Source organism: Rattus norvegicus, chromosome 15, assembly GCF_021556685.1.
Source record: "Rattus norvegicus strain SHRSP/BbbUtx chromosome 15, alternate assembly SHRSP_T2T, whole genome shotgun sequence".
Classification (NCBI taxonomy): Eukaryota; Metazoa; Chordata; class Mammalia; order Rodentia; family Muridae; genus Rattus; species Rattus norvegicus.
In genome coordinates this window covers 4,128,453-4,149,227 of record NC_141548.1, presented here as the reverse complement: position 1 = coordinate 4,149,227, position 20,775 = coordinate 4,128,453, and the positions used below count along the sequence as shown (strand labels likewise).

Here is a 20,775-nt window from a genome sequence, read left to right as displayed (position 1 = left end):
CCCCATCCTAGGGTCTTTTAAGATGTCTTGGCTATGATATCAGCCCTCCCTAGATCAGGAATATGGGATGGCTAGGCACGCTCAAGTAGGTGGTATTACCAGCACCCTCGTGTTATATGCCTGTGGCTGAGATATGATGTAAGTGCCCGCCCCCACAAGAGTTCATGGGCTGAGACTTAATCCCCATGGTGAGATGCTAAGAGGGCGGAAATTTAATCCAACTATGGCTTTCTGAGCAGTGTCTTAGGGAGGGGATCAGGATTGGATACAGTCATTAGGGTGGGGCCCCTATGACTGAATCCTAGTAGCTTTATAAGAGAGCAGATACACACACACACACACACACACACACACACACACACACACACACACACACACACACACCAGTCTCATATTCTGATACTTGTTTTTCTCCATGTGCTATAATGCGCCACCTCAGGACACTGCCAGCAAGAAGCCCATCGTCAGACACAGCCCCTTGACCATGGGCCGGAACTGAGCCAAAATAAACCTCTCCACAACGTACAAAGTCATCTGTGGTGTTGCGTTACCAGCAAGAGAAAACAGGCCAGCGTGCAGTCCAGCAGAACTTTGCACTAAGAGATAGGCTCAACTGTGCAGTCCCATGTGGCTACTGAGTACTTGAAACTCGGCCAGTGACTGAGCAATGCGATCTGAGTTTCCTTCACTTATTCTTTTATAACCAGCTCCGATGAGAGATATCACAGTAAAAAAAAAAAAAAAAAAAAAAATGAAGGCACACATCTCAGCACATCCCACTTGGAGAATCTCTAGCAAGCATACCCTATCTGCATCTCCTCCTAGGATACATGTGCCTTCTCTGGACCGTCAGACTGACCGAAGCCTCGGGTTACAGTCCACAATAACCTACTTCACTTCTTGCCTGAGCCCTGTTTCCTGGTAATCTCAAACACAGGGTGAGATTTCTTGGGCCCCCCAAGGGATATGGCAGAGCTGGAGGCATAGAGGGGTCAGGATCCAACTTCTTCACAGAGCTCCAGAAGTGTCCTCCCCTGAGCAAGACACCAACCACCACAGGGAAGAGGCCACTGGCCGGACAGTGAAGCTACGTCTTTGTCCACGTATTAGGCCAGGTGATCAGTCTTAAACCTCGTGTGTGTGTGGTGTGTGTGTGTGTGTGTGTGTGTGTGTGCACGTGTGTCTGTGTGTGTGCGTGTGCACACACTCGAATTCGTGTGCCTTCCTCAATCACTTTACCTTATTTTTCAGAAAGGGTCTCTCGCTGAACCTAGAGCTCACTGATTGGCTAGCAGGGCTGACCGACAAGCCCCAGGAACCCTCCTGCCTGCTCTCTCAGCCTTGGAATCGTAGGCGCGCACTGCTGTGGCTAGCTTTTCAAATGGGTGTGGAAATCTGAACTCGGTTAAGACAATGGAACCCCCTCCCCAGTCTGGTCTCAATCCTCTAAACCGGTTTCCTCCAGGCCCTGAGTCTCTACATGCTGATGGCATTATTCCTTAGCAGGTTACATGGTTTTTACACAGTTCTTGTCATTCTGAGCACTGGCTTCCCAGCAGGTCACGCTTTAGTAACTGAGCTGAAAGACCTCTCTTCCCGCCGTTCACTACCGAAGAGGGTACCAGCTTTAGAGGACATTCTGTTAAAACCAGCCTTGTGTTCCCCCACACCTTAGAAACAGCCAGTGTGTAACGGGTGAACGTGCATTCTGTGCCATAAAAGAAAATCAAGTTCTTTGTTGTAAACACAATGCAACTGCATTACAGAAAATGTGCAGGCAGAAAGGGAAAAAGCCATCAATAATCCAGTCCCCGAAGCTTGGCCCTGCCTAGCTTCTGTTTTTAAATTGAGTTTCTGTGACTCAGTGCTAAACTTACATCCATCCCCCGGCTTGTTTTTGAAGTGTGGTTTGAACCTCAGACCTGCTTTTTAAAAAATCACTCAATGGAAACCACCCTGCCCCGGGCAATTCAGGCTTCTAGGCTTCCATACTGTCTGGACAGGGAATGCCATGCCTCAGGCTGAAGCATGCCAACTTGATGATCAATAAACACAGGTTAAAACTGTTGGGGGGAGCAGAGCCATGGGGCAGTGTGCAAGAGTATGAGGACAGATGGGAAACTGGCTTCAGGAAGCTTAGTGTCCCATGACATTTAAGCTATGAATAAGGTCTGGGGACAGTGCTTGCAAAGCAAACAAGTGTGACGATACACAAGGACCCCAACAGACCAAGCAGGGGAAATGATGACGCGGGAGCATCCTGAGAATGTCAAAACACACCTCTGCTCATCTCCAGTGTAGTAGGCAGCAGCACGGACCTTCTAGAACTGTACCCCAAAGTGTCCTCCATGATGCTAAAGTTGCATCTCCTGTGCTGGGGGTGGGAGGGCAATGCCAGGCAAAATCCTAGGGAGTTGCTGACACACCTTCGCCAGCAACCTATGGACCTGCATGACAGACAAAGTGTCCCGGCGAAGAGTGCTGCACAGATTAAGGGGCGGAGTGTCATCAGCTGCAGGGTGCTTGCTGGATGGGGATAACCTGCCTGGACCATCTTCTGGATTGAAGGTGGGCACAGTGACATTTACCCGGGGGGTGGCCTGGGACAGCACTGCATCTAGCCTTGGAGGGATGCTGGCAGTCAAAGAGGTGGAAAGGAAAACGAATTACCTCGGCTCCAGCCGTTCATTAATGGTTGTTCATTAATGATTACCCTGCTTACAGGGTCCTGGGTTTCAGATGCAACAGGGCACAAATCAAGAGCCCCATGGAGAGCGTGGGGAAGAAAATGGACAAGACAAACTCCAGAGCAGTGTACTGAGAGATGGGGCTCCAAGGAAGGTAACCCCCAGACCCAGCATCAGGGGATACCAACACGCAGGGGATAATGTCCCATCCCACATTCATTTTCTAACTGGGAAGGCCTGCGGTGGCTACAGTTTGCTATGTTCCCTCCTGTTTCTAAGCACTGTATGGTAACCCCAACACCCCCTAAGCCCCTCTGACTTCAAAGGAAGGTACATGGCACCCAGTACCCTCTTCATTCCCACAGCCCTTTCCATAGTACTGAGCATACAACTGGCACTCCCCATTTAACTGGCCTTAGCTTTGGCTCAGAGAGGTACAATGGCAGAGAGGTACAGTCACACAGCACATGAGGCTCCCCACTCATTGGGCCATTCCAATAGATGCAGGGCTAAGTTCAGAGTCTAGGAGAGGGGACTGGGGAGGGGTGTAGAAAGCTATTAATCAGGACAACCTCTTCCTGCTATCTACCTTGGGGGTGCTGACAAGACACTCCCATAACCGCCTGCCCCACTTAGCCGGCTCAGCACTTACCCCTTGGCAACTGTGAAGGGGGCAGGGATGGTGGGAGGGGAAGGGCATCCTTCCAAAGCCAACACTGGCAGGATGCATTCCACAGCCCAGGGGACATGAGCTTTGTTTGAACAGCAGTGATAGGGAGGAATGGGTCTGTCCTTCGTTCTACTCCAGGGTCTGTGGGCAGGTGCCTACGTCCATCCTGCCTGGGGGATGGGGCACAGGAGCAGCCAAGAACCCTATAGCAGACACAAAGGCCACCCTGGCCAAAACCAACATCCATAAAGTTCTCTCCTCCCACTCAGCCCTCGGCAACCTAGCTGTCCCTGGCAGGGCTGTGTCTGGGTGGCATGTGAACCACTGGAGGAAAGAAAGACTCGAGATTCTCTCTGGAGTGCTAACCTGTGTGTCCCACGAAGGGCAGGAGTCACTGACCCTGGGGAGGCCAAGTAGAGGCGCCCGTCGCAAGTGTGGGTCTAAGCGTGAGAAGTGACAGGCAAGACCTCACAAATGGACAGTGATCACACTCCCCTCCAGTTCCTCAATTCATTCTCGTGGGGTCCTTTTGACCAGGTGGATAGAGGCTAAGGCCCTTGGGGGTGTTGTAAATGGGGTCAGGAATGAGCTGAAGATACAGCACTGCTGAGATCTCCTGCATAACCAAGGTTTTCCTCATTTAAACGTTCTTCTTCTTTTTTTTCTTTTTTTTCGGAGCTGAGAACTGAACCCAGGGCCTTGCGCGTGCTAGGCAAGCGCTCTACCGCTGAGCTAAATCCCCAACCCCCATTTAAACGTTCTTATGCCTAACTCAGTAAACAAACCACACAACACACACACACACACACACACACACACACACACACACACATGGCCTATTCAGGCAGGACAAACAAGGTGCCCTAAGTATCAGAATTCCAAAGAGCATTGCTCAGGGCAGCCCCTGAAGCTAGGAGCAGCGGAGGGTGGAGAAGACCAGGCTCTGAAGAGGACTGGGTAGCTCAGTTAGAATGCTTGCCTAGCATGCATGAAACTCTGGGTTCCATGACCAGCACCAAAGGAAAGTGGCCATGGTGGTGCACACGCTTCCAATTCCAGCTCTACTCTGGAGGGTAGAGGTTCAAGGTCACCCTTAGTTATGTGGCAAGTTCAAAGCCAGCCTGGGCTACTCAAGACTCTATTTCAAACAGAACAAATAAAGTCTCTAGCTTTGCTAGCTTTGCAGCTCTCTGGCTCCAGACTTGCCTGGGTGCAGGCAGATACTCAGCTGGATAATCCTGGTTACGTTATTCAAGAATCCTTACCTCATACCATTCATTGCTGCTGTGTGCCTCTCTTTGTCACCCTTGCCAAGTCACCTATAACAGTGGATCTCAAAGTCACCAGCATGGTGGCACATGCCTTTAACTCAACACTCCAGAGGCAGAAGCAAAAGGATCAATGAGTTCCAGCTAGTCAGATCTTCACGGTGAGTTCGAGGCCAGTCAAGGCTACCAGAGCGAGAGACCCTGTCGCAAAAAGGAATCAGGACAACATAAACCTCAAAGGTCTTTGTCAAATGCTACGGGCACGCGGGGCTGCAGAATACCCCTTCTCCCACGGAAGGTTGACCTCGAGTCCCCGGTCTTCAAGGCCCACCAGGATCAGCAGAACTCAGGATCAACAGTTCGCCTCCCTATTCCCACCCCGCCATGAGGGAGGATGTGTCGCCAGAGGCCTTGGGTGGTGACCAGGAGAGCCACTGACAGATGTGGTAACACCTTTGACTGACTGACCTGCCCTCTGAGGCCACTTTCCCGCAAAGCCTTCCCTGCCTTAATTGCTTGCCCCCCAGCCGTAATTGCTCTCATTACACTTCCCCACCCCTGGTAAGCACAGATGTCTTAGACGAAGTTGTGTAACTTTCTCTGAAGGGCTGGGCCTTGGCTCCGGGAGGCGGGAGGCGGCTTCAATAACCAACTAAGCTCTTCCAGCCTTGCATTGTTTGCAAGCTTTGTAGCCAGGAGAGGTGCCCTCAACGCAAACCCCCTCCTGCAACCTCCAAGACGGGCGGGAGACACCAGCTGACCAATAGCTCTCTGGTCCGGTGCTGGAGAAAGTCCCTGGGGAGTGGGGTGGAGGGCGGGAGTGGGTCTCACCCAGAGCCCTTCTGCCCCAGGCTCTAGCCTGGCCCAGAAAAACACCCTTCTGTGCCACTAGGAGCTTCCACTCTAGAAACATGTACTTTTTCTTCCACCAATGCTCGTCAACAGGGAAGCTAGCCCCCCAGATCTCAGGGAGGGCCATGTTGGGCAGGATAGGATAAGAAGTGAAACATAAGGAGGCTTTGTACCCCCAAACACACTCGATACCCTTATGGTTTAAAAGCAATGTTATGAGGACCTGGAGGGCTACAGAGTTCCGAACCCAGAAGCCAAGTCACACCTCACAGGGTCACCTGAGGAGGTAGTGTGGCGGGAGACTTTGCACCCCTTGGAGAATTCCAGCTGGCCTGCTGTACGAGGGAGGGAGTGAACAAGACTCGTCTCAAATGAGGTGAAAGGAAAGGATTAACCCCCATGCTGCACCAGGGCACATGCACACTCACACACACCAACGCGCATGGACACACAAGGATGTCAAACACACATGTGCGTGTTTAGAAATGGGCTGAGAAGTATCTCTGTGAAGAAAGGCCCACAGCCAGACCTGTGAGCAGTTCTGTTCCATTAACCTGACTTAGCCTCTCTGCCAGAAACATCCAACCTGCAGCCCACAGGTCACGTGCATCCCAGGAGAGCCACACATTTAACCCAATATATTCACATATTGCGTCATGGAATTCATTAGACACCCCCTGCAAGACAGTTCTGCCACCAGCTTAGTCACCCCCTTAGCTGGCCCTGGTTTCCAATCCAACGAAGGGGATGGCATGCACTTGTCCATGGGGGAGGAGGATGGAGAGGGTCCTTCCCTGTGTCCGACCCATGGAAGACACAGAATAAAGGTGTCAAACGAATGGTTCTGCAGAGCCCTTGGAAAAGGCAAGGTGGAGGGATGGGAGGGTAGGGTGGGCACAAAGCCTGCATCTGCAAGCTTTTTAGGAGACTGGGCGGGATCACCAAGGTGTTATAGGAAACACCCTGCAAACACTTCTGCTCCCTCCCTGTATGGTAGGCCAAGGGGTGGAAAGGCGCAATGTGGCTGTGGTCTAGATCTGTCACACCACAGGCCCTGTCAGCCAGAGGCACCGCCTCTCCTGCAAACAGTCCTGGCCTCAGAGCTCCTCCTTGCAAGGCTCTGAAGATTAAACAAGGGCAGGGGCACGCACACATACAGGTGGCCCCCCCCAGCCCATCCGCACTACATTTACCTTCCTCGTTTCCCCAGTACACGGCGCAAAGGCATTCCCGAAAAGGCAGGAAGGACCAGGAGTAGGCACAACATCCATGGGCATGGAGACAAGCACCTGATGTGTGCTCGTGCTTAGTGAGTCTGCACACGCAGCACGTGCTTCTTATCTGCTGCAAGAGGACCTGGACATGTGTGCTTTCGAGTTCTTGAGAGAAGAAACCACAGCTTCTCGCTCCAACCCCAGCACCCAGCCGAGACGTGAAGGCCAGGACTTGGTGACCACAAGATGGGCATCCAGCACCCTAGGAAGAGCTTGGGGAAACAGAGACAAAACCCAGGATGGCAGGGATATGGCGAGGTGGGGCTGGGCAGGTTGGAAGGGGCAAGGTGGGGTGGTGTTGGCAATCGTCCTAGGGTTTATATTGCTGTGATAAGATACCACAACCAAAAGCCATTTGGGAAGGGTAGGCTATTTGGCTTATATTTCTCTATCACTGTCTACCGTTGAAGGAAGTCAGGGCAGGAACCTGGAGGCGAGGACTGAGGCAGAGGCCATGGAGGAATGCCACTTACTAGCTTGCTCATCTTGCTTTCTTATAGCACACAGGAGTGACATCACCCACAGTGAGCTAGGCCCTCCCACATCAACCATCAATCAAAGCAAGGCACCAAAGGCATGCTCCGGGGTCATCTGGTGGAGGCATAATTTTCAGTTGAGGTTCCCTCTTCCCAAATGACCCTAGCTTATGTCAAGTTAACATAAAACTATCTAGCACGGGAATAAACCCTTTTTATTGCGTTTACATTTTTTTTATTGTCGTATGGGCGTGTTCACGTCATGGCACAAGTGTGCGAGGTCAGAGAACAACTTTCAGGAGTCGGTTCTCTCGCAGGCCTTTATCAGACTTGGGAGTGAGCACCTTAACCTGCCTGCCCATCTCACTATCGTAAACATAGACCACAAAGCCTGTGAGTGATCAAGGCAGCTCTACCTGGCTAAAGTCACCTCACTTTAATCTTTCGAGAGCCCTGGCCTCTTCCTCATCAGACTGTCCTGAAAAGGTGCAGGCCACCTAGAACCTGGGCCTGACAGAACATGAAGCAAGTGCTTACCTTTGCACTGGACATCTTGAGAACTGAGCCTTATCACACAAGTCTGGGGACAGGGAGATGGACCGTGTCGGGTCCTTATGGTCTAACTTAAAGGCACTCCAATCCTTCATAAATGGATGATGTAATAAATCTGGCCAGGGTCACACAGCACAAACGAAGATTTCCTTTCCCCTTCCCCAAGTATAGGTCAATTCAGACAAGTACAGGAGCCCTGAGGTGTGCAGCCCCCCAGATGAGGCTGGTAAGATTCCTGGTGGCCTACAGGGTCAGTCTCCAAGTTACACAATAGAGCCAAGCTAGTCCTTCCGCCAACTGTCCTGCATAGGTTCTCACAGGCTTAGGACAAGTGTCCTCCTTGGTAGGAAGAAGGACTTGATTAAACAGCTGCAGTCAGATTACAGTAGGGCACGGGGGAGTGGGTGACAACAGCCAGAAGTACACAGTCCTACCTAAATATTTCAGCATGAAGCCTAAATATTTAGATGGGTAAGAGAAAAAAAGAATGCATATTGCAAAGCTAACCAAAGAGCCCTGGCCACCAAGAGAGCCAAGAGTGCTGGTACTGTCTTGACTCTAGGGAAGGTCCAATGTGGCCGCCAACCCTGCATCGTCACTACCTAAGGAAGATGGTCCTGAAGCTACCTGGAGCCAGGTTTCTCTGGGAGGAAAGATTTAAGCAAGGCTTGAGACTAGAAGGGAGAAGACATATTTTTTAAGCATTGATTATAACCATCAGGGAGTGAATTGAGTTGATTTGGAAGGAGAAGAAAATGGTGGGCGGCATGAAGAAGGGCTTGCTGGATTTCATCATCCTCCTTGTCATCAGTCTCTTTCTTTTCAGTTCTTTTTTTTTTTTTTTTTTCGGAGCTGGGGACCGAACCCAGGGCCTTGCGCTTCCTAGGCAAGCGCTCTACCACTGAGCTAAATCCCCAACCCCCTTGTCACCAGTCTCTAGATTAAGAACGCAATGCAAGGAGAGGCTGTGGGTCAGTCAGGGACAAGATGCCCAGAGAAAGGGGGTACGGAGAGCAGCTGATACTTAGGTCCTCTGTTGCATGTTGTAAGCACTGATACAGCGGAGTACCACTGTTGAATCGAAAGGAGGAGACAGACTGTTCATGGCCACACCCATCACCACTCTGAATGCTTAGGCCTGTGCACCAAAAGGTTCTGAGACACCAGGCCTGTGCGGCGTATTTCCATTTCCATTTCTCAGCCTCCCTTTGTTTCATTGACCATCAACACAAACAGAACACACAGCAAAGTGGTTCCAAGCATGAAGACTGGGTCTTCATCATTCTCCTAGTCGCAAGGGAGACTGTGGCTGTCTTGGTTAGTTTTCTTGTTGCTGCAACCAAATACCTGACAACAACTTTAGGAAGAAGGGCTTCGTGGCTTTCACAGGTCAAGAGCATATGGCCCAAGACGGCATAGAAGACATTGGCTTTCATAGGTCAAGAGCATATAGTCCATCATGGCATAGAAGACATTGGCATTTGGTCTTCCAAACTCTACCAAAATGGCCCACGTAACTCCGGCTTACAGAAAGCATCTGGGGCTTCTCTAGCCTATAGCTCAGAACTCTTTCTACATTCTTCATTTCTGATACCATTTTACCTTTCTCACCAATGTTACAAAATACCTAACAAAAACTTAAGACAGGGAGGGTCTTCGGGGCCGGAGGGAGTGGCTCGGTGGTGAAGAGCACTTGTTGCTTTTGCAGAGACCCCAGGTTCAATCCCAAGAACTGACATGGTGGCTCACAGCCATCCATAAGCACAGTTCTAGACCTGAAGCGTTCTCCTGACTTCTGTGGGCAGAGCACCAGACACGCACATGGTGCACACACATCCATGCAGGCAAAACATTCATATGTACAAAACTTTGTGTACCTATAAAAGATACAAATAATTTTTAAAGGGGTTGCCTGTATTCAGGGGTGTCTTCCCAGATCAGCTGAATCTTTCCGGAAACACTTAGATACACCCAGAGGTGTGTTTCAACGGCAGTTCTAAAGCCAGCCAACTTGACAGTGAAGACCACCACAGTGGTCTATTCTGTCCTGCGGCTGCTTTCCTGTGAGGCGATGGTGGCGCCTGTTACGGAAAGACAGTACGTGTCAGTGGTTCTCCCAGCTCACGGCCAAGGAAATTCTTAGTAATAGTCTCTTCTCCTCCTTGCCCACACCTGTTCTCCAGTCACTAGCTCTACTGACTACTCATGGGCAAGACCAAGGCTTGGTTGACTGGAGAGCGAGCCTCAGCCCTTGACTTTGCTGTCCAAGGAGGACAGCAGTGAGTCCTGGCCCATAGTTCTAGGGATACAGAAAATGTGCCAGTCAGTCCCTTGCCTGGCATAGCAAGCAGGAGCCCACGGGATGCTCACAGGCCTTCTAGCCACACTGGTTCACCACCCTTTCTTCTAAGTCAGAGAAGAAAAACCCATGTGTCCATGATGGATGGCTGGATATTCCAGGTACACTCACTAACACCGACCTTCCCATTCTTTCTCCTGCAGACCAGGGTTCCCCTGAGGGCAGAGGCTGAGAGCTTCCTGCAGAGCCTGACTCCCCCAGAGAGAGGGTTCTTCTACAGACTTCCGGAAATGGCAACTGAAACCTCCAAGGCCCTGTACCGTGTCCTCCCCTTCAGCCTCCACCATGTGTGGCCTATCACTCAGCACGTCAGCCCGCATTTCCCCTCACTCCACCACCCCGGTGCAATTTCCTCTCCCCAGCGACACTACGCTCAAGGGCTCAAGACCCTCTGGGTTTTTTGGTTTTGTGTGTGTTTTTTTTTTTTGAGGGTTTTCTACACAGCAAGAGAAGGCCCCCTCTCTGCCCTATTATGGTTTCTGGTTACTCGGAGATTGGGGTGTAAGCCTATAAAAGGCTTCAAAACAAGAGCTTCAGTAATCCATCCTTTTCCACAAAAGGACACGAAGGACAAACGGGAAAGGTAGCCTGGAGTGGAGTGTCAAGGTAGACGATCGATCCCACACACGGACCTGCACAGGGAAAGAGGCACCTTAACAGAGGTCTGGGGTGAATAAAGGGCTGAAGACTCTATGGGTGTTCTGGGGGAAAGCCACACTCCATTTCACCAGAAGCTAAAAGGAAGGAGGAGGAGTCCTTATCAGAAGGCTCACAAAGTGAGTGGGCTCAGCCTACGGAAATTTAATTTCAGTCAGAATATTCCACTGTTTGCAAGTTGTAAATGGCTGTGAAGAAGGAGGGAACTTTCTGTAATGTTATCCATTCCCCCCCACCCCTACTTGAAAATGGCAAACATTTGATGGAGTTCAAATTCCTTGGCTACATTCACAAGGCTCTGCCATCTGACCCTCACCTCCCTGGCCTGTGCTGCACCTCAAGTACCATCATGCTAAATTAAATTATACCTCTCTGGGGACTTGGGAAGAGGAAGATCCACTCTCTCCTCTCCCAGCCCCTTCGTGTAGCTCCAATATTCCATTGAGGGGTTGGAGAGTCGGCTCAATGGTTGAATTCAGAATAGCGGCAGAATAGACTGGCTGCTCTTCCAGAAGGACAAGGGTTTAAGTCCCAGCAGCCACACAGCACCCTGTGAGCATCTGTAACTCCAGTTAAGGGAACCTGAGGCCCTCTGCTGCCTTCCTCATGATGCACAGACATACATGGAGTTAAGGTGCCCATACACATAAAAGAATGACAATAAAATCCAATACTCAGTTGACAGTTGGGATGTGGCTTGGCGAGAGTGCCATTTGCTTAGCATATGCCAGGCTTGGGGTTCCGTTCTCATCACGGTAAAAATAGAATGCAAACAAATTGGGTTGATATAGACCCAGAAGCTCGATGAGCACATTGTGTGGCAGGACTATTTTTAACTGTTGACAGGACCTCCATACTATTTCCCAATGGCCGGGCCATGTTATACATCAAAAGACAAACACTGCATGATTTAATCTAGCCAACATGTCTGAGGGCAGTAAATTCATAAACAGAAAGCATAATGGCGGTTTACTAGTGGCTGGGTGGAAAAGGTGAGGTGGAGGTGCAGATTAGTGGGAAGTTTCAGTTCTACAAAAAGAAAGGGTTATTAACACAGATCTGAGTCACAGCACTGAGAACCTAGCTATCACTCAGGGATACACAAAACTGCTGAAGAGAGAACATTTGACATGTTTTAATTATGTGTGTCTGTCTGTCTGTCATCTGTCTGTCTGTGTGACACTGTGTGTGTGTCTTTGTGTGACTGTGTGTGAAACTGTGTGTGTGTTGTGTGTGTGTCTGTGTGTGAAACTGTGTGTGTGTGTGTGTCTGTGTGTGAAACTGTGTGTGTGTCTGTCTGTGTTGTGTGTGTGTGTGTGTGTGCCTGTCTGTCTGTGTTGTGTGTGTGTGTCTGTGTCTGTGTCTGTAGTCAGGTGCACATCATACAAGGGTAGGTAGTCTTGGAGTCTAGACCCTGCCTTTTAAAAAAAACTAAAAACAAACAAATAAATGAATGAATAATAAATTCAGAGCTGAGAAAGCAGCTCACTGGTATGGTCTATGTGTCTAGCATGCACTAAGGCCTTGTGCACTAAGCTAGTGGGTAAGACACTTGCTGACCAGCCTGACTCACATGGTGGAAGAACGGTCAACTTGTGTCCTCTGACCTCAACGGCATGGCCATAGTGTGTGTGCTTTAGGGCCGTCCACACACACAAAATAATGTGCAAGGTTTCTTGTTTGGTTTTGTTTGTTTGTTTGTTTTTGAGACAGAGTTTCTCTGTGTAGCCCTGGCTATACAAGCCCTGGAACTCACTCTGTACCCCAGGCTGGCCTCAAACTCAGAAATCCTCCTGCCTCTGCTTCCCGAGTGCTGGGATTGAAGACCCACCACTCTTACAAGTCTTTCTGATTCTTTACAATAACCAAACAAGAAGTTCACTATGTCTGCGCATGGAACACCCCATACAGTCCTGAACAGGATGGCCATCCTTTCTCTAAAATCCTAAAACATTCCAAAAGTCAAACCTTTCTGAATAAGTACTAAAGGGACATCCCGAGTGGAAAATTCTATACTTGACCTCACGCGTTGAACCACGGCGTGGGCGTACTACAATCCATAAAACCACTCACAAGCTGTGTGTACACCGTGTACACGAAACAAGAGTTTCATGGTGTGACTAGGGCCCCGTCCTCCCGCTGGTCACGTGGCTGCAGACACTCCCAAATGTGTAAAAACCCAAGTCACTTCAGACCCCACGCAGGGCTGAGCAGGGAGAGCAATGGACACAGACAAGTCACAGGGACTCAGCAAACAACGGAAGACATGGATCTCTTCCCACGCTTCCTGACGGTTTATCCACCTCACTTCTCTCTGGAGCATCCCCAGTTCTGGCCTTACATCACCCCATATCAAGACTCTCCCAGGGGTTCTTTCTCAGAAGCCTAGCTCTTCTGCACCCCCCCCCCAAACACAAACTCACACAGAGTAAAGAGGCTGAGACCAATTTGACAGCAAACTGCCAAGTTCAAGATGAAAGCCTTTGGCTGCAGGTCAGGGCCAGCCAAACACAATGTTCAAAACCCAAGGAGCTGAGTTTCTCTTAAACACCAGCCTATAAATGGGGCAAAACCCCAGGAAAATACTTAGAGGTGACAATCACCACCTCCTGCAGGCCACCTTCAGGAAACTTTCAACTTTCCAGTGCATGCAAATTTCTCCCTCACGGGATGGTTCTCCGTGACTGTGTCATCTAACCCTGCTAATGGCTCCATTAAAACTCCCGAGAGAGCTTAATAAAAATTCGCTTTAGCGGGTGAAACTCTAACTGGTACAAGTTAACTAAGGCAGACTTTTTGAAGTAGTGTTGTGGGGGTTTTCTTGTTTGCTTCGGTTTTTTGTTTGTTTGTTTGTTTGTTTGTTTGCTTTTTTTTCCCTTCAACTTAAGAAAAGCTGAGCCATTAGAAATGGTTGTCCTTTCTAATGGCTTGGCCCAGGGGTGTGGTGGTCTCAGCACTTAGGGGACAGAGGCAGGCAGAGATCTCTCACTTCAGGTCAGCCTGGTCTACAGAGTGAGTTCCAGCTCGGCCAGAGCTACACGGAGAAACCCTGTTTCAAAGAACAAGGAAAGAAGGAAGGAAGGAAGGAAGGAAGGGAGGGAGGGAGGGAGGGAGGGAGGGAGGGAGGGAGTTGTCTTTCTATTTCTTTTTTTTTTTAAGATTTATTCATTTATTATATATAAGTACACTGTAGCTGTCTTCAGATACACCAGAAGAGGGCATCGGATCTCTTTACAGATGGTTGTGAGCCACCATGTGGTTGCTGGGAATTGAACTCAGGACCTCTGGAAGAGCAGTCGGTGCTCTTAACCACTGAGCCATCTCTCCAGCCCTCTATTTCTTCTTAGAAAACAAATTTACCCACTTTCCAGCTCTGCAGTTCTAGACCGTGAGAATTCAAGCCAGGTTAGATCAATGCTTCAAAGACTTACTGACTCCTATATCAAAGGTGGACAAGGAGATCAGTGGGCCTTACAGTGTCTACTGTGGCTTGAAACAAGGTGAGTACTGGAATTAACCCCTCTGTTCCCCTAAACAGGGCTCAGACCAGTTTTTCTCTAAACCTTTCAATAGTCCTCGTTTTAAACATTTTGGTCTGAAGTCATTAAACAGTCCACAGTTTTGTTTTTCATAACTTTGGGGGAGGATTAGTGTTAGAACAGGTGTTAGAATTTCAAAACTGGGGTGTATTTAAGGGTTTAGCCATGTAAGGAGGTATACCTGAACACCCCTAGAATGTGGTAGGAAGCGTGGAGAGAATGGGCCCTGTAGCTCGGTGGGAGAGCACTGGTCTAACTCACGGGAGGCCTCCATTCCAGTTCACGTGCCAGAACAAACAAAAAACAAAAATCGAATTTTAGAGTTTGGGTGGGAAAGTGATCATCAGGATCCAAGCGGTTTTTCAGAATGGGTCAGCCATACCAGCTGTCCAGGGAAACCCAGGGCTCACTCTGGGGTACCAGAGCAGAAAACAAGATTTGCCACCCTGTTCCAGACCCAGTAGACAGTGGGACATGGGATCCTGTCAAGAAGCCTGTTGGCTCCCCTCCCCGCCCCCCAGTCCATTCTCCACTGACTTGACCTCCTGAGAGCTCTTCCTACCTAGCTAGACTTAATCCCATATTAAGACGCCTCTGTATGGATGCCTTAACACCGTTTGTTTAACCTTCTCTCCCTAAAAGACTTAGATGAGCTGTCGGCCCGTCCATTCAACTCAGTCCTCAGCTTTGGGGGAAGGAGAAGAAAGAGGGACTTCCAAAAACAGCCATGCAGGGCTGAAGGGTGTCAGTGACCGAGACAGCGCCAAGTCAGCCAGGCAGCCATACCGGAGAAGATTCTGTGCCTGTTCCAGGGCAAACAAAGAAATAGAATTTCCCAGCAGTCAAGGCAAGCTGAACCAATTAACTCAGCTCACTTAGAGACAGCAGTCCTCCTGCAGTGGGCTGGCAAAGGTGGATAAAGTGTGGGGGACACCTCCAAGCCTGAAGCTGTTGTCCTTGTGGCCACTTTAACTTCCCCAGGTGTCAGTTACCTTATCTTAATGCATGAGGTCACCACAAAGCACCTGAAGCAAGCAGGTAGGGTTCTTGGCGAGATGCCTTCCTCAGAGAGCACACCATAAAACTCAGTAAATGCTAGCAGCAAGAACCTTCCTGCTTCTTCTGTTCGTGCCCCTTCCTGGAGCTTTACCAAACTGCTCATTTTGCAGATGAGGACATTGAGGCTAAAGTAAGTTAACTGGTTTGATGAGGAAATGCCCTCGCCAGAGAGCAATAACAGCTATGTCTCCCCACAGAATAAGGATAATTTTAACCGCAGTGCCCAATACAGTACATGCACTACAAAGCTAACTTGACTTGCCGAGTTTTGTTTTTTTTTTTTAAAGGAAAATACTTAAACAGTTAGGATAACCAGCCACCAAAAATCCAGTGATCCCAAACACGGAGGCACACGCCTATAATCTCAAGGGGCCGAGGCAGCGTGTTATGAGTTCAAAGGCATGCTGCACTCCGGAACCCTGTCTAGATCACCAAAATCAGCTAAACATATGCATCTTTAACCGCGGGACTTGGGAGGCAGAAGCAGATGGATCTGTGTGAGTTCAAGGCCAGTCTGGTCCAAATCCGGGACAGACAGAGCTACAGAATGAGACTCTGCTTCCATAAATAAATAAACACAACAAATAAAGATTCGTTTAAAACAACCAAAATAAGAGCTGGGGATGTCTCGGTGGGGTCAAGTGTCCAGGGTTCTAGGTTCAGCACTGCATTCACAGTAAGAGGTGAAGGTTGAAGGACTCAAGGTCACCCTCTGCTACAAAGAGAGTTCCAGGCCAGCCTGAGCTACCTGAAACCCTGACTTAAAACAACAACTGTAATAATTCAGTGCAGTTTATTACTTGGGTGGGCGTTTGGATCGTTTGGAGGCAAGGAGGGCAGCTGTGGGGTCCCGGGTTGGTGGATGCAGGGCAGCCTGTGTGTGGCACGGCTCAACCACAGCATAAGCAGGGGAGGGAGGACTAGACTATGTCCTTTTTTTCTGTGCTTTTGACTATACAGCCCACGGTTTGCAGCAGTAAACCCAACCCCCCGCCCAGGCATAGCTACCTCCCACTCCCACCCCAGGAATTTTCAACTAAGGGGCTTTGTGATGACCAGGGCTAAAACCCAGAACCTCAGGTGGAAAATACCCAGGCAGCCAAACGAGAAGGAAGATTTTGGAGTTTTCATTTTTTCCTTAAACCAATTTCCTGAGGCCTGAGGCAGCGCCCCAAGACACAGATCAGAAAGCCGAGAGAGGCAGATTTTTGCAGATTAAGCTGAGGCTGGCAAATGCTTTCATTGGTCCATTTTCATTTCTTGGGTTTTTTCCTTTGAAAAGAGGGAATTTGCCCGGTTGACAAGGTTGTTCTTTTTTTACAGGGGAGGGTGTGTGTGTGTGTGTGTGTGTGTGTGTGTGTGTGTGTGTGTGTGTCAGACTGTCCTTGTCCATTCAAGCAAGCATCTTAGAATCTTCTCCAAATCACATTGACCTGATGTTGCTCGAACTTTTTTTCTAAGTTACCTATCCACTTTGGGGGTGGAGGGACTCCTGACAGACGAGACCTTAAAATAATGGGCATTTTGTCGTTTCAAACACCCTACGGAAACCGCCTGGCCAGTAAAGCCACCCCACCAGAGGAACCAGGCTGCGTAACCCCCTGAACACCGCCCCCCTTCCCTTCTCCCTGTGTTTTGAAGTTTATTTTCCCACATTTAGCCTTGAATACTTTCCTTCCTTCCCCTGCCCTGGCGGGAGGAGCAGCAGGGAGGGGAGACTTCGAGGGTAGCTGGAGCCTTACCGTCCTCCCCTCCCCAAAACAAAGCCCCCCAGGGCAAACCACACAAAAACTCCCCTCCAGAGATATTGTCAAGGTAATCACACCCTGAGTACCTTCTTCCTCCTCAGCAAGCCCAGATTGCAGCAGACATCCATCAGAGGGTGTGGATCTCTCCTGAACCCCATGGAAGAGCAGCTAGACCAACTAGGAATCTTTTGAAACTCGCCTCATTACCATGCAAACCTCCCGCCCGGGCCCCAAATCCTAAACATTGGGGACAGATCAGGTGCAACCACACACCTGGCGGTGTAAACCTGTCCCACAGGCCTCCCGAGGGCAATTCTCTGCAGAGCCCAGGATCCCCCAGGCACCTAAAATGTCTCTGTGAGTGTCCATCTGCGATTAGGAGGCAGGTAGTACCAGTAAGATGTGTTCAGGCTTTCTCGGTTTTCAACGTTACAGTAGTCCAGGGCCGGACAAAGATAAAGATGGGTTTGTTCCCATTTTACAAAACAGGTTAACTGAGGCTGGACCGAGAAAGAAATGGGGAGGTGATGTCCACTAAATGTACCCGATCAGATCTGTAATGACTTGAACAATCTACTCCCTGCTTCCAGTTTAATCCTGTTATTGATAGAAGACCATGAACACAGGGATGGATGGATGGTTGGGGCTGAGCCTTCAAGAAACAGAGAGGAACCTCTGACCCCAAGTTGGCTCAAGGTTCCAGCTGAGATGGTCAGCCAAGTTTACCATGGTGAGGTCAATGGTCTACTGGGTGTGTGCACTCTCAGATAAGAGACTTCACAAGCCAACATCAGGGAAACTTCCCCTCACCCACGCTATCCTCGCACCCTAAAAGGGCACTACCTGGATTTGGGTGTTCATTTGTGCAACCTGCTGCTTTGACAAAGCTCAATTCCGATTCCTTGAGGGATTTATCAGTTTGGTAAGACTTCACGGAAGCCTGGGAGCGTCCCGGGCATTCCAGCCACAGGCCTTCCTCCGTGGTTCATAGGACATGTCCGAGCCCCCTGCCCCACTCAAAGTACAGCGACCGGCGGATATGTTTTTGCTCACAGCAGGTCTGGGGGCCCTCTGCTGTATTCAAGTTAAGAAAGGTCGAGCGGGCGCGGCAACGGCCCTGCAGCGGGAGGTGGAGACGCTAGGGGTGGCACCCGGCTCTGCTCCCGGACTCCGGGAGCGTCTCCAAGGAAAGATAAACTCCTTTATCCGCCCCACAGCCTCCCTCCAAAGAGGGGGGCACCCGCACACCCACACTGAGCCACCGCGGGGCCCAGTTCATGCTGGAGTCAACCCCGAATTCTCAGAACTTACTAGGTTCTGACCAAGTCTGAGCGCGTGGGGTAATCTCCCTGCCCCTGGACGAAAGACACAGATCTTTGCAACCTGACACCTAATTGGACGTTTTCTCCCGCCACCCCGGGACCTCTGGTTGGGGCTGGGGTGAGGAGGTTGTCTGAAGCTGTAAGAGGGAGTCTCCCCTTCAAAACCGCTATAGCCTCAACAGCTTCAGGTGCATGTGGGGGGTTCAGCGGCCGACGGCTCACCTGTAGGATCTTGTCCAGGCCCTCCTGACTCAGGCACGGAAACTCCTTGAGTAGATGCAGTTTCTGTGTATAGTAGTTTTTCTTGGCCTCCTTCCAGTGTGGCTCCTCCAGCACTTCGAAGATCGCCGCCCCGATGGCCAGGTAGAATATGATGGCCGAGGTGAGTAAGGGACCCCGGTCCACCATGGCTCTGGAAAGGCCACCTCCAGGAGAAAGAGTCCCCTAATTCCAGCAGCTCCGGGTTCACCCGTCCTGCAGCCCTGGACACAGCTGTTTGAATTTGGAGCTCCGCATGCGCAGTGCCCGGTACCCCCCCGCGCGCCGCTCCCGGGACAGTTGCTTGACCAAGTTGGCTCCCTGAGCGCAGGGAACTGCGAGGATCACGTTCACACAGGCCAGGGTGAGCGTACACCAAAAGGGGTCTGGGGGCCACGCCAATCTCTCGATCCTGAAGGGTAGGGTGAAACTCAGAACCCACACCGGGAGACACGTGTGCCGCCTCTCTGCGCGCGACAGTACGCCCAGCGCGCCTCCGCACCGCTCTTTAAGCAGCGCTCAGCCCGCCCGCGCCAGACCCTAAGTGGGTGGAGTCCAGCTCAGAACCCGCCCCGGCCCCGCCCCTGACCCCGCCCACAGCGCCTGAAGTCATTACACCAAGCACCGGGTTCTCCACGCTCCAGACCAAGGCGTCGTGGCCGGATCAGACTTCCACGACCCGCACTGTTGAGGCCTGCGGGACTCCGGTTGCGTATTAGAGATTGATATAATTAGCTAAAACGGCCGTGCACCTTACTGCTGAGGTCATAAATACATTGCCAGTGTTACTAGCCCATCCAGATGTTTCCCCAACCTTTCCTGGGCTCACGCACTTGCCTATCTACCCCGAGTAAAGGGATTCGGTCTGAGTTAGGATTACTGGAAACTAATCCCAACCACAAATGGGTGAAGAACCCATCCCATCTGTGTTCTCAGCCACATCTGAGAGAGGCGACAGGCAGCCACACCCACAACGCAGCGACCTCTTCCTTACTCCCAAGCCTACTTAAAATTACACCAGCTGGAATATCAACTGGAGAGACTAGAAATGCTTTCTGCTCAGTGATGCATCTACCAACAGGCCCGTTAATAGCAATAAACAGACCAGGTGTGGTGGTAGTGCGCCGATTTAGTCTCAGTCAGAGAGGCAGGTGAATCTCTCTGTACATAGGAGGTCAACCTTGTCTACATAGAGAGTTCGAGGCCGGCCAGGCTACGGTAGTAAAACCTTCTCTCAAAAATGAATAAACAAATTCTTGATAACAAGGAGATGTGAGTCCATCTGTCAAAACACGTCTGGGCCATTTCTCACTTTGCTTGCTTTTCTGAGCATTTATCAACCCTGGGCAGACTACATGTCTTTGTATCATAATCAGGGGTTGTCGTTAGATCCGGTTCCCAGGAAAGAAATGGAAGCCCTGGCAAAGTCATTTGGGCAGCCTCCACTAGCTCGAGTTAAGGGTGCTGACTTGTGTGCCGGAACCAGACTGCCTCTGACCTCAGGCCTCTGTGGAGACAGGTGCAGCCGAGGCCAGAGTCACCAGCACTACCCCCTCCCCCGGGCCTTTTCCTTTCGTGGTAATTAATCTTCGCAGGCCAAGAATTGCGAGAAGGTTATCTGTGGATCTCCAGATCTTGCTGCAGCTGCTGAGCTAAGGATGAATCTATACTGCTGACCAATCAGTCACTCAGACAGGGTCTCACTAGGTAGCCCTGGCTGCCCTGGAACTCACTATGCAGACCAAGCTGGCCTTGAACCCACAGAGATCCACCTACCTCTGCTTCCCAAGTGTTGAAATTAAAGACAAGGCTCTGGCCCTCAAGTGTTGCTGGTAGATCTTGTTTGACGATTGTGAACGTGCCCCAAGGGAGAAGTCTGAGCAGGAAACCAAGAAAGCCCAGGTTTCCAGGGCAGGAGAGGTGACTTGGGAGTTAAGAGACTGACCGCTAATGCGCTAATGCGGAGGACAGAGTCTCAGTTTCTAGCACCTACATGGCAGTTCACAACAGCCTGTAACTCCCGCTCTCAGGTATCCAATGCTGTCTTGTGACCT

The 20,775-nt window shown here is 50.4% G+C and overlaps 1 protein-coding gene across 1 annotated transcript in view; it reads right to left on the bottom strand.

The window, feature by feature from the left end:
• Kcnk5 (potassium two pore domain channel subfamily K member 5) overlaps positions 1 to 19,216 on the bottom strand; it is a 42,274-nt gene extending 23,058 nt beyond the window's left edge. The window contains exon 1 of the mRNA NM_001039516.2: positions 18,686 to 19,216. Coding sequence (NP_001034605.1) covers positions 18,686 to 18,871 — 186 coding nt within the window. The 5' untranslated portion in view covers positions 18,872 to 19,216. The remainder of the gene's footprint in view (positions 1 to 18,685) is intronic.
• Between the last annotated feature and the right edge of the window lie 1,559 nt (positions 19,217 to 20,775).